General features: G+C 53.1%; 1 protein-coding gene across 1 annotated transcript; it reads left to right on the plus strand.

The window, feature by feature from the left end:
- The first annotated feature begins 1,003 nt into the window (after positions 1-1,003).
- Positions 1,004-10,232, plus strand: LOC114699257 (myeloperoxidase). Its single transcript, XM_028878233.2, has 13 exons — positions 1,004-1,157; positions 1,312-1,405; positions 1,658-1,833; positions 2,219-2,342; positions 2,445-2,574; positions 2,658-2,864; positions 3,554-3,872; positions 5,712-5,872; positions 6,904-7,159; positions 7,440-7,610; positions 8,380-8,617; positions 9,276-9,487; positions 10,140-10,232. Exons 1-12 carry the CDS (start codon positions 1,004-1,006, stop codon positions 9,478-9,480), a joined length of 2,235 nt encoding a protein of 744 aa, XP_028734066.2. The 3' UTR covers positions 9,481-9,487; positions 10,140-10,232.
- Positions 10,233-12,088: the final 1,856 nt, after the last annotated feature.

Raw genomic sequence — 12,088 nt, forward strand, 5'->3', positions numbered from 1 at the left:
CCCCTGTGGGGGATACACCACTCCCCATAACTCCTTAGCTTTTGGCTCCTGAATTTTGTCTCTTTCAAAGGAATCTGGGATACCCAGTTTAACCAGCATCTTGAGGGGCTAGCTGTCTGTGCTCTCTGGGAATACCTCTGATCCATTCTCTTGCCCGCGTCCTCCATTTCATAGGCCCCTCTGTGCATCCCTGTTGATAAAGTGAGACATGTGGGCTGACTGAAGAGAGACATCAAGGATGCAATGGGGCCTTGAAGGAGCAGGGGGTCACGACGCCTTGGTGGACTGAACCCCCAGTCAACCTTTCAGAAGCATATTCATTGACTGTTACACAAAAGTTATTTTCAGAGTGAGACAAGTTCCTCATAACAGACCCCTAATCTATGTGTTTCTTTTTCTTTTCTTTTCTTCCTTCCTTCCTTCCTTTCTGTTTTGGAGACAGGGTTTTTCTGTGTAACAGCCCTAGCTGTCTAGTTGTCCTGGAACTCCCTTTGTAGACCAGGCTAGCCTCGAACTCACAGAGATCCACCTGCCTCTGCCTCCCTAGTGCTGGGATTAAAGGCCCGGGTCACCACTCCTGCGAGACTTCCTGGTCTGCCCAGAAGGTCTGTGAGTAAGCTGTAAAGCTCCTTCAGAAAAACAGCTCACAGAAAAAAAATCACTATTTACCACAATGACTTCTTCAAAGCCTGAGTACATCTAAAAACAATTGCTTCGATCTGAGGTTTATACCAGATAACGATGACCCTCCTAAAATCCCACCACACATCCCTAACCCCAGTGGGGGAGGAGAGTCTAGTCTTGGGACACATCTTGTCACTTTGCCCCGCCCCCAGCTTTGAGGACATAAAAGTCCAGTTTTAGTGAGAGGTAGTGACAGTGTGTCAGGTGAGCTGTGGAGTTGGGGTGTAGACCCCTTCCTCACAGAGGCCTTCCTCATTGAGGGGACCCACTGGGGAAGGGCTGGGTATAGAGAGATTGGAGGGGACTTGGGAGGCAAAGGATGGTAAGCCTTTCTCAATGCTCATCTCTCTGTACTCACATGCTCTGGGCACTTCCTGGGCTGGGGTCTTTTGCAGAGATGAAGCTATTCTTGGCCTTGGCAGGCCTCCTGGCCCCTCTGGCCATACCTCAGACCTCCAGTGGTGCCACTCCAGGTACTAGAGCCAAAAGGAGGGGAAAGTGGGTGACTGGGGGGGGGGCGGGTCTCAGCCCAGCAGCTCCCTCTCCCCTGAGCAGGCCTCCTGTGTTCTGGAGCCTGATGAAGGGCTTCGGGACCACTCCTGACCTTGTGGTTTGTGCTCTGGGCAGCTGTGCTGGGGGGCGTGGAGGATTCCGTGATCCTGACCTGTATGGAGGAGGCCAAGCAGCTGGTGGACAAGGCCTACAAAGAGCGGAGAGAAAGGTAAGAATTCCAGGCACTGGGCAGCCCGGGGCAAACCTGCTGCAAAGCTTTTGGAGAAGGGACACACAGCGGGGACTTTGTGGAAAGGATGGGGACGGACGCACAGGGGGAGCTGCACCTGTCGATCTGTACTTGAGGTTCCCGCTGTGGGGACATCTCCAAAGCCACCCTTCAACACCCAGTCCTGGCCACCACAGGCTGGGCTCCGCTGAGTGTCTCTGGCCCTTCCCTGACCCCCCCTTGTCTAAGCAGCATCAAAGAGAACCTTCGACGAGGCACTGCTAGCCCCATGGAACTCATCTCCTACTTCAAGCAGCCGGTGGCAGCAACCAGAACAGCTGTGAGGGCTGCAGACTATCTTCACGTGTCCCTAGACCTGCTGAAGAGGAAGTTGCAGCCCCAGTGGCCAGGGCCTTTCAATATCACTGGTACTGCAACGGCTCCCCTTTACGCACCACCCCTTCACCCTCTGGAAACCTCTACCTACCGTGAGCCTTTCTCTACAGCATCAGTTTCTCAACCTGTGGGTCACTACCCCTTTGAGGATCTAATGACCCCTTTCACAGGGGTCAAGTAGCAAATTTACGGTTAGGCAGTAGCAACGAAAATAGTTTTGTGGTTGGGAGGCCACCACAACGTGAGGAGCTGTATTAAAGGGTCGCAGCCGCATTAGGAACCCTGGGAATCCTCTACTTCCCAGCTGGCGAACCCATGCCACCCTCACCCTCTTTGGGCTCCTCAGCCCCAGGTTGTCTAGCACAGGAAATGAGGTGGGAGAGGGCTCAGGTCTAAGGTCCGGGGTCACTCTTGCAGATGTGCTGACACCTGCTCAGTTGAATCTGTTGTCCAAGTCGAGCGGCTGCGCCTATCAGGACGTGGGGGTGAGGTGCCCTGAGCAGGACAAGTATCGCACCATCACGGGACTCTGCAACAACAGGTGCGGGCCCAGGGCAGGAGTTCAGGGATGTGTGACGTAGTGGGTCTTGGTCCCTCCCGCCTGTGGCGACCCCTTTGGCCAGCGCTCTGTGCTTCCCTGCAGGCGCAGCCCCACGCTGGGGGCCTCCAACCGCGCCTTTGCACGCTGGCTGCCCGCAGAGTACGAAGATGGCGTCTCCTTGCCCTTCGGCTGGACGGCCAGGGTCAAGCGCGGTGGCTTCCCGGTGCCCTTGGTGAGCAAGCGTCCAGTAGAGGGAGAAGAGCCTAGCCAGGTGGGCAGGGCCCAGGCACCCACTGACGCCTGCTGTCACTGCAGGCTCGAAAGGTGTCCAACGCCATCGTGCGCTTCCCCAACGATCAGCTGACCCGGGACCAGGAGCGCTCGCTCATGTTCATGCAGTGGGGACAGTTTCTGGACCATGACGTAACCTTGACTCCGGAGCCCGCTACCCGGTCCTCCTTCTTCACTGGCATCAACTGTGAGACCAGCTGCCTGCAGCAGCCACCCTGCTTCCCGCTCAAGGTGCTTCCTTCCTGCACCCAACATGGATGCTTCACATTAGTGGCCACGCCCCTTCTGTGCCCTAGTTCCTTTCTAGCCCGTTTGCTGGTCCTGACGCTGGGGTCCAGAGTCAATACTCGTCTCCCTCCGCAGAGCCAGCTGTCAATCAGTGTCAATCTCCCGGCCTAGTATGAGCCCTGGGTGGTGGGGTGACTGGCTCTTTGTGGGGCTGGGAGAATTCTGGGATGAGGACCTGATCTGTCTCCTTCACACTCTCAGTGTTCGCTGCCTCTCTGAGGGGCTTTTCCCTAACCCTGCTTCACATTGTGTGCTCACATGCATGCGTGAGGGAAGTGGGGAGAATGGAGGCAGAGATTGAGAGGGAAATAAAGGGACAGGAGACTGACAGGGACATGGTGACAGCCAGGGGACAGAGAGGAAAAGGCAGAAACCAGAAAGAAGAGGATTAAGAGGCACAGTGAAGAGGGGTCAGAGGACTGGCCTTGCCTAACCCCCAGGGGGTCTCTGCGTTCCAGTTCATGTATTCATGTCACCCCTACACCTCACTATCTCTGTTGGAGGAGCCCCATTAATGCTATAGGTCCTTGAGAGGCCTCCCTGCAGGTTGGAGGGGTCAGAGTTCTCTTGACAGGGTGTAGCCACTCACGCCCTACCCGCAAAAGCCAGGCTAGCCTCTCTGTGTGCCCCAGATCCCACCGAATGACCCTCGAATCAAGAACCAAGAGGATTGCATTCCCTTCTTCCGCTCCTGCCCAGCATGCACCGGGAGCAACATCACCATTCGCAACCAGATCAACGCGCTCACTTCGTTTGTGGATGCCAGCGCAGTATATGGCAGCGAGGACCCCCTGGCCAGGAGGCTGCGCAACCTCACCAACCAGATGGGGCTGTTGGCTGTCAACACCCGCTTCCAAGACAATGGCCGGGCCCTGATGCCCTTCGACAACCTGCACGACGACCCCTGCCTCCTCACCAACCGCTCTGCTCGAATTCCTTGTTTCCTGGCAGGTCAGCCTGGGGCCTGGACTGGAGTGGCGTGGAGGTGTTCCTTGTGGGAGCCTGTATGTGAGCAGCCTGTGGGTTTGTGATGAGAGGCTCAGGTCTCACCAACTCCTTATCAGTCTAGTTGCCTTGGTAACAAGTTAGATACAGACAGAAAGGAAAATAACAACCACAGAAACACTACACACACACACACACACACACACACACACACACACACACACACGCACACGCACACACACACACACACAAGCCTCCACCCCATCAGCCTAAGATGAAGACACAGGCTGCAAGGAGCCTCTGTCATCTCTTTCTCTGCTTTTTCCCTCCTCTGGACTATGGAAAAGAAAAGAGCTGTCGTCCCTTGTGGACAGAGAACTAAAAAGACAAAGAGGAATGTGGTGCCCTCGCCCTGTAGAACAGGGGGCGGTGGCACACACCTTTAATCCCAGCACTCACTCAGGAGGCAGAGGCAGGAGGATATTCGTGAGTTCAAGGCCAGTCTGGTCTACAGAGTGAGTTCCAGGACAGTCAAAGCTACATATAGTGAGACCCTGTCTTGAAATAAATAAATAAATGATTTTAAACGTAATCAAAAGTTTCTGAGGTAGCCACATTTTAAGGGCTCGGTAGTCCCATGGGCCAGTGGTCCCCCTACTGGGCAGTGGAGAAGTGACTGGTTCATCACCCCAGAAAGTTCTAGTGGATAGAGTCACAGAATATCACCTCTTGGTCATTTTGGTTTCTTAGAAAGACAGAAGATGGAGTTTCAAGTGGAGACACCAGGAAGTCTGGGGATAGGATTGTGGTTACACCCAGAAATCCACCCCGCTTCTCTGTGATTTTTAGACTGGGTTGTATAGCTAGCCTTAGCTGATCTGGTACTTGCTTTGTAGCCCAGGCTGGCTTCAGAAGTTCCTCAATCTTCCTGTCTTTCCTCCAAGTGGTGGGATGTCACACATGGGTCACCACCAAGCCCAGACCAGTAGGTGTTGATGTAACACAATGGAAGCAGAGGTCTCTCTTGTCTCTCATCTTCTCTTCTAAGGGCTCCTGATGGTCTCTGGCAGGATGGCCAAGGCTGGTGCAAAGGTGGATTTCCTAGGGGAGGGCCCCCTCTCTTCTGGGCTAGCCATGACCTCTGGCTGTTTACAGGATGGAGAAGCTGTTCTCGGGGATGCCTTTTCCTCTTAGAATTTCCTTTCTAGAGCTGGCAAGGGCTGGAGCCAGTCAGTGTCTTGCAGCAAATGCCCTGAACCTCACCCTCTGGCCCTCCCTGTTGAAGGTTTCGGGAGGGCTAGAGAAGTCAGGGACTTGGTTTCCATGAACAGTCTCAGGTGTGGACTCCACACGTTCTGTTCCCTTCCCCAACCACAACAGGCCAGACAACTGGCTTCCAGTAAGCCTGCTACTGACAATCATGTTCAAATAGTGGGGGCTTTCTGGGGTCCTGTCTTGAGAAGGATTCTGAGGTTGCACTCAAGTTTTGCAGAAAACATGGATGCTACTTTTTGGCTTACACCAAAGAGAATAAGCTGAGTATTCCTTCTCAGGAGTGTTCATGTATTGTAGGGTGTGTGTGTGTGTGGGGGGGGGGGTGTATGGCAAAGGGTAAAATGCAGAAAGGCACAACCTTGTGCTTAAGGAGTTCCTTAAGTAAGGCTGATGGCCATGGGACAGGGCTGCAGGAAGGAACGCAGTGTTCCCAAGCTCTTCATCCCAGAGCTGAAATGTGAGTCTGGTGTGTGCAGGTGGGTGGAGAGCAGGCACATGAGAGTCCTTGAAGGCCCTTACTGGGCAGGGGATGGAAGGACACAGATGTGACAAAGACTTTGCTTCTTTAAGGGGACATGCGCTCCAGTGAGATGCCTGAGCTGACCTCTGTGCACACCCTCTTCGTTCGAGAGCATAACCGCCTGGCCACACAGCTCAGGCGCCTGAATCCTCGCTGGAGTGGGGAAAGGCTCTTCCAGGAGGCCCGAAAGATTGTCGGGGCCATGGTCCAGGTAGGCTGTCCTACAGCATCCTGGCCATGTGTTCTTGGGCCAGTCACTATCCCTCCTCAACACGGGCTTCTTTACCCATAATGCTGTAAGGCTCAAAGGAGCCAAATGGAAACACTGGCAGATGAGACCTGCCTGACCAGTGTGCTTCCCTTCCCTGTCTTCCCAGGACTTCCTGCCTGAGGGCCCAGGGATGCTGCTGGCTGCTCTTTCAGGCAGCATTTCTGTATTTGTTGCTAGGGAGGGTCTTGAACCAATGCAGCACTGTTACTATTGGCTCTTTTACCCACTGGTCATCATCTTGAGTCCCCCACCCTCCGGGGAGGGACACTGTTCGTCTGTTTCTAACATTTGATGTTCCAGTGACTCCCATTCTCCCAAGAATGTAAATAATCATCTACAGTGTGTGTGTGGGTGCACAGAATCATGTACTCATGCATGCATGCACGCACGCACGCACGCACGCACGCACGCACACCTTCACTAGATTTTAGACAGCGAGGTGAAGGTGTTGAACGTAGGGTTTGATTTACACTCACACTCACAAGTGGGATTCATTTCAGCCTCAGAGGCAATTCTAGCCTTGGATCCAGTGTGAGACGGTCCCACAAATTCCCTTTCACTGGGGGGCATCTCCAGGGAAAGCAGAGCAGACCTCAGCCCTGCTACAACCCTGTAGCAAGCCCTACTGTGTGCAGGCTAATGCTGGGCACTGTGAAGAGTCTGAGGAATTTCAGAAATGAGACACTACTAACTAAAGACATGAGAGATATTACCCTGACTATCAAGGCACTTTGTTTAGTCTTGTGAGAGACAGGGATATATTTATTCCTTGTTTACAGTTGTGGTTCAGAGAGGTCAATAGATGGCCTAAGGTTGCACAGCCAGGAACCGTAGAGCTCTGTTTATGTCCTTCAGCACCACTCTGTTAGGTTCAGATCAAAGGCCCTGCTCCTAGCCAGGTGGGGGTGATCCCCGAAGCCAGAGACGCAGGGAGGAGTGAATAGACATCTCTTGAAGTCACTTTGTTTTAGATCATCACATACCGGGACTACCTGCCCTTGGTGTTAGGGCCAGCAGCCATGAGGAAGTACCTACCCAGGTACCGAGGCTACAATGACTCAGTGGACCCTCGCATCGCCAACGTCTTCACCAACGCTTTCCGCTATGGCCACACCCTCATCCAGCCCTTCATGTTTCGCCTGGACAATCGGTACCGGCCCACAGGACCCAACCCCAGGGTCCCGCTCAGCAGGGTCTTTTTTGCCAGCTGGAGAGTTGTGCTGGAAGGTACGTGGAGTCTGAGAGAGGGATGGTGTGAGTTCTGCTCTGGGGAGCCAGGCTGAGGAGAGATCTTTTTCCGTCCCTTCTTCGGGGAACAGCCTGGCTTTGCAGTTTCACTGACCCAGGAGGCGAGGCCTGGGTCATCACAACCTTGTGAACCTTAGGGTCAGAAAGTCACCTTGGCCCCAAGTGCTACATATGCCTAGACCTCTTCGCTGATCCTTAGAGTGCACTGGGATCTGGTAGCAAGCTAATCCTTCCTTTCACCTTGCTCTCTTGTGCCCAGGTGGCATTGACCCCATTCTCCGAGGCCTCATGGCCACCCCTGCCAAACTGAATCGCCAGAACCAGATCGTGGTGGATGAGATCCGGGAGCGACTCTTTGAGCAGGTCATGAGGATTGGGCTGGACCTGCCGGCTCTGAACATGCAGCGCAGCAGGGATCATGGTCTCCCAGGTGAGGAGCCAGCCCCCAGCCCTGGACCACCTCCCAGGGAGTTCATAGCTTTCCTTCCTACACAGAGCCCTTTCTCCAGCTCTGAGGAAGCACCCCAGGGCAGACCCTGTCCTTTCCAGACCCCCTCAGCCAAATTTCAGCCTCTCTTGGCTTCTTCACAAACCGGACTCTTGTATCCTGCATTAGCAGCTGAAAACAGTACCATTCTCTGATCTGGACATCTGTCTCCATTATCAGTTCCTTCTGACCCATTCATGGACTCGAGGGCAGGAGGGTACCACTGCCTTCTTACTGATCAGGAAACTGGGGTTTAGAGGGGTTCAGAGCTTGGCTGGGTGCTGTAGCCAGGTCAATGAGAGATCTGGAGCTTGGACCCAAGCGGACCATCCTAACTCAGAAGCCCATGCCTGTGTTGAGGAATCACAGTGGCCACACCTCCGAGACACACTTTCACTCTCTGGGTCAGAGAGAGACGCTTCGGGATGCTGGATGGGACAACACGCTGTTCCCATGCTTGAGTCTGGCAGGATTTGTGGCACGATAGGGCTTGCCTCAGAGTGAGAGAGTAAGGAAAGACAGTGAGAGGTCTGGAGAGGCCCAGCTGTCCACTTTGGCCTGAGCCAGTCATTCATTCAGGGCTCCGTTCTGCTTATCGCCTCCCGAAGTGGGCTTTTGAACGTCTCTATAGATCTCCCTGCTGTTTCCGGTCCTCTCTCTACCTGCAGGACAGGGGCCCATTTACAGCCACCTGTCCTCTGACCCAATGCAGGATACAACGCCTGGAGGCGCTTCTGTGGGCTCCCACAGCCCAGCACAGTGGGCGAGCTTGGCACGGTGCTAAAGAACCTGGACTTGGCACAGAAGCTGATGGCACAGTACGGCACCCCCAACAACATTGACATCTGGATGGGTGGTGTGTCCGAGCCCCTGGAGCCCAATGGCCGAGTCGGTCAGCTCCTTGCCTGCCTCATTGGCACTCAGTTTAGGAAGCTACGCGATGGCGATCGGTAAGGAAGCCGTGGGATGGCAGGGCGGCACACACGTGGGGTCTGGGAGGCGTGTGCAGGCCACAGCGCTTGTGTCCAGCTAGAGGACAACTTACAGGAGTCGGTTCCACCATGTGGGGTCCAGCGATGGTTCTCAGGTTGTCAGCCTTGGGGGCAAATGCCTTTACCCATTGAACCATCCTGCTGGTCCAAAAACGCCATTCTTACTATTTCCTCTGCGTTTCTCAGTGTCTCTGTGGAGCTGTCAGTCACCATGGAGAGTCACAATTTAGTCCCAGCATCTCCCTTTCATGTCATTCCGTCATGGTCCTGACCATCTCCATGTCTAGTTCTTATCTAGCTTGCATGACACGTCTGGGAATATTATAAAGAGGTGTCCCAGTCAAGGAGAGCAAATCACAAATGCCAGCCAGGCTGCCTTCTGCCCTTTGCCTGCAGGCATGGCACAGGGTCCCCGAGACTGCTGGGCGGGAGCAAGGGACATATCCAAGTAGCCATACCCCGTCTTCTGTGCTGAGTGGGCACTGCCCAGGGCCTGGAGCTCTCTGTGCTGTAGGGCAGAATCTTCCGTTGCCCTCTCACACTTGGGATGTCCTCCCAGCCCAGGATGTTCTCATGGGGACATCTCAACCATGATGTCCATGATGCTCCCATGCAGGTTTTGGTGGGAGAACCCAGGTGTGTTCAGTGCACAGCAGAGACAAGCCCTGGCCAGCATCTCCTTCCCCCGCATCATCTGTGACAACACTGGCATCACCACTGTGTCCAAGAACAACATCTTCATGTCCAACTCATACCCACGAGATTTTGTCAACTGTACCTCCATCCCTCGGCTGAACCTGGCTCCCTGGAGGGAGGCTTAGAGCCTGGGTAAGGGCATGCCACATCGAAGGGTGTCCCTGGTGGGCCAGTGGGAACCACAGGGAACTCTTCCCTACGTGAACCCATCCTTGTGGATGTTGTAGGTGCCCGCTGAAAAATAATGGCCAGATGTTCAGTTGTGTGTGCCCATGTATATGCTTGTATATGCAACATCTGTAAACGAGCATTTCACATTTGTATTGTCTGTGAGCATGGGCAATGTTTGGTGTGCCCATGTGTAAATCAATCACATGAGTCTGAGCTTACTGCTTATGAGAATGTTAAGAACATGGGAGGCAGCCAGCAGACTGGGTCAAGTCTTAACTTTGTAGCATAGTACTGTAATTTGGGCAAGCGACTGTAAATGTTAATTCTCCTTCTTACCAATAAAAGCAGTCATGGCTTGTTAGAGGGCTTATTGCATCCTCCAGATCTCTGCTCACTGAGCACCTACTATGTGCCAGGCACATGCTAGGCATGGAAATAGAGACAAAAAGACAAATGCCAAGTCCTCAATCATATTCTGGTTGGCAGAAACAAGGCTGTGGCCTCTGGAGGGATACAGTTAACAGCTGGCCTGTGTGCTTGTATTATGGGCCTAGGCTAGCCCAGCTCAGCCCATGGTTTCTCCTTCCTTACCCTGTTCTCTTTCTATTCACAGGAGTCTGTCTGGAGAAGAACTGAGGCCACTGGCTTTTCTGTATCATTTGTTTGTAAACCTGAAGTATACACTAATAAAACACCCTGGGTGAGATGTGTTCTGTGTCCATGAAGGGGCTGCAGCCTCAGTGGGAGGCTCCCTCCTGTCTGAGCCTGTGGTCTGTACCCTTGCCTTTCTAGAGCGATGGTGCTGGGAAGCCCTCTCTGGCTAGTTCATGTGTGGAGGGTAGCTGGTTCTTAGCAACCTTGAGGCCAGGCCACACTGAGCAGACCCTCATCCCTCACCTCCCTCCTCTACCACTCTGTGGACAGGAACGTGGCCACCAAGTCCTGACATTTGCTCATTGCTCTGGCATGTGTTTGCTACTTGCTCCTTCTGTGTCAGACCCTGGGAAGGGGAGGGGACAAAATGCTGTCCGTGGGATGGACAGCTGAGGTCTGGTGGGAAGGTTTTGCTGGGAGAGTGGAGGCCCCTGTGCCCCTGCAGCCTAGCACACTGAGTGGCTCAGGGATGCTCAAGGGGCCAATGCCTCCTTACTCCAGGATTTAGTGATGAGACTTCAGTGTCCAGGGAAGGGGAGGAGTGGGTCTGGCCCGGGATCTTGTCAAGAGCTGGCCCTTAGTGGGTTGGCGCACTCTTCCTTCTCTCCTGCTTCTCACACGTGGGGAGGACCCCTGGGAGTTCATGATGAGAGAACAGTGAGGTAAAGCTAGGCTCTCGCTGTGGGGAGCAGCAGGTCAGGGACTTCTCCCCTTTACCTCACTGAGGAGGAGAGGGATGCTCACAGAGGGGAGCCTCATCCATTGCTGATTTGAGATGGGTTACATAACAGGGCTCTGATCAAGGACTTCCCAAAGAAATCGCCATAGGATGAGAAATGAATCTCTGGTCTTTATCTGCATGGTATTTTCCCTCTGTATTGCTGATCTTGAACCCAGGGCCTTGTGTATGCTAGGCAAACACTCTACCACTGAGTTACATCTCTAGCCCTGTTTAACTTTGAAACAAGGTCTTGCCAAGCTGTCCAGGCTGACCTTGAGCTCGCTCTGTAGCACCGGTCAATCTTGAACTTATGATTCTCCTGTACCATCAGACCTGGCAAGGGTAGATATAATTAGTCAAATAATTAACCGAACAATGGATTTATTAACTAATTAATTTCTGCGGTGCTATGGTTGAGCTAGGGCCTTGTACTTTGGAGGGTCTTTTCACGTTATTACTTATTCATTTATTTATTTTTAGTTTTTTGTTTATTACTTATATGGGTGTTTTGCCTGCACGATGCCTAGATGCCACATGCATGCAGTACTCACAGAGGCCAGAAGAGGGCAGAGGATACTCTGGGACTGGAGTTTCAGACAATTGAGAACAGCTTTGCTGGTGCTGTAAATTGAACCAGCGTCCTCTGGAAGAGCAACCAGTGTTCTTAACCACTGAACCATCTCTCTAGCCCCTGGAGGGCTTTTATAACACACACACACACACACACACACACACACACACACACACACACACACACACACACACGCGTCAACCAGGCAATGGTATACATTCCAGAACTAAGGAGGCTGAAGTCATGTAAATTTAGGAGGGTAGAGAATATGGGGCTACTCTGGACTACATAGTCTGTTCAAGCCCACCTAAGATATAACGTGAGACCCTATGAGAAAAGTTAAAGGCTGTATAAATACTCATTGGGCCACAGTCCAAGGAATGTTCTGGAGCCACCACTTTAGAAGCTATACAGCGTCCAAGGACTACTGTCCAGGACAAATAGTGTGTTTCTTAGAGGACTGACGAGATCAGTTTTAGTTCCTGGAAATCCAGGCTTGGTTACCCGGGGTACCCCACAGCAGTGTCACCCCAAGATCACTCTCTCATTGCTCTGTGGTATTGATTTTTTTTTTTCCCCAGAAGCCCCTTGCCTCCTCTCTGCTTTGAGAGCTCTT

The sequence above is a fragment of the Peromyscus leucopus genome, chromosome 8b (assembly GCF_004664715.2).
Source record: "Peromyscus leucopus breed LL Stock chromosome 8b, UCI_PerLeu_2.1, whole genome shotgun sequence".
Lineage (NCBI taxonomy): Eukaryota > Metazoa > Chordata > Mammalia > Rodentia > Cricetidae > Peromyscus > Peromyscus leucopus.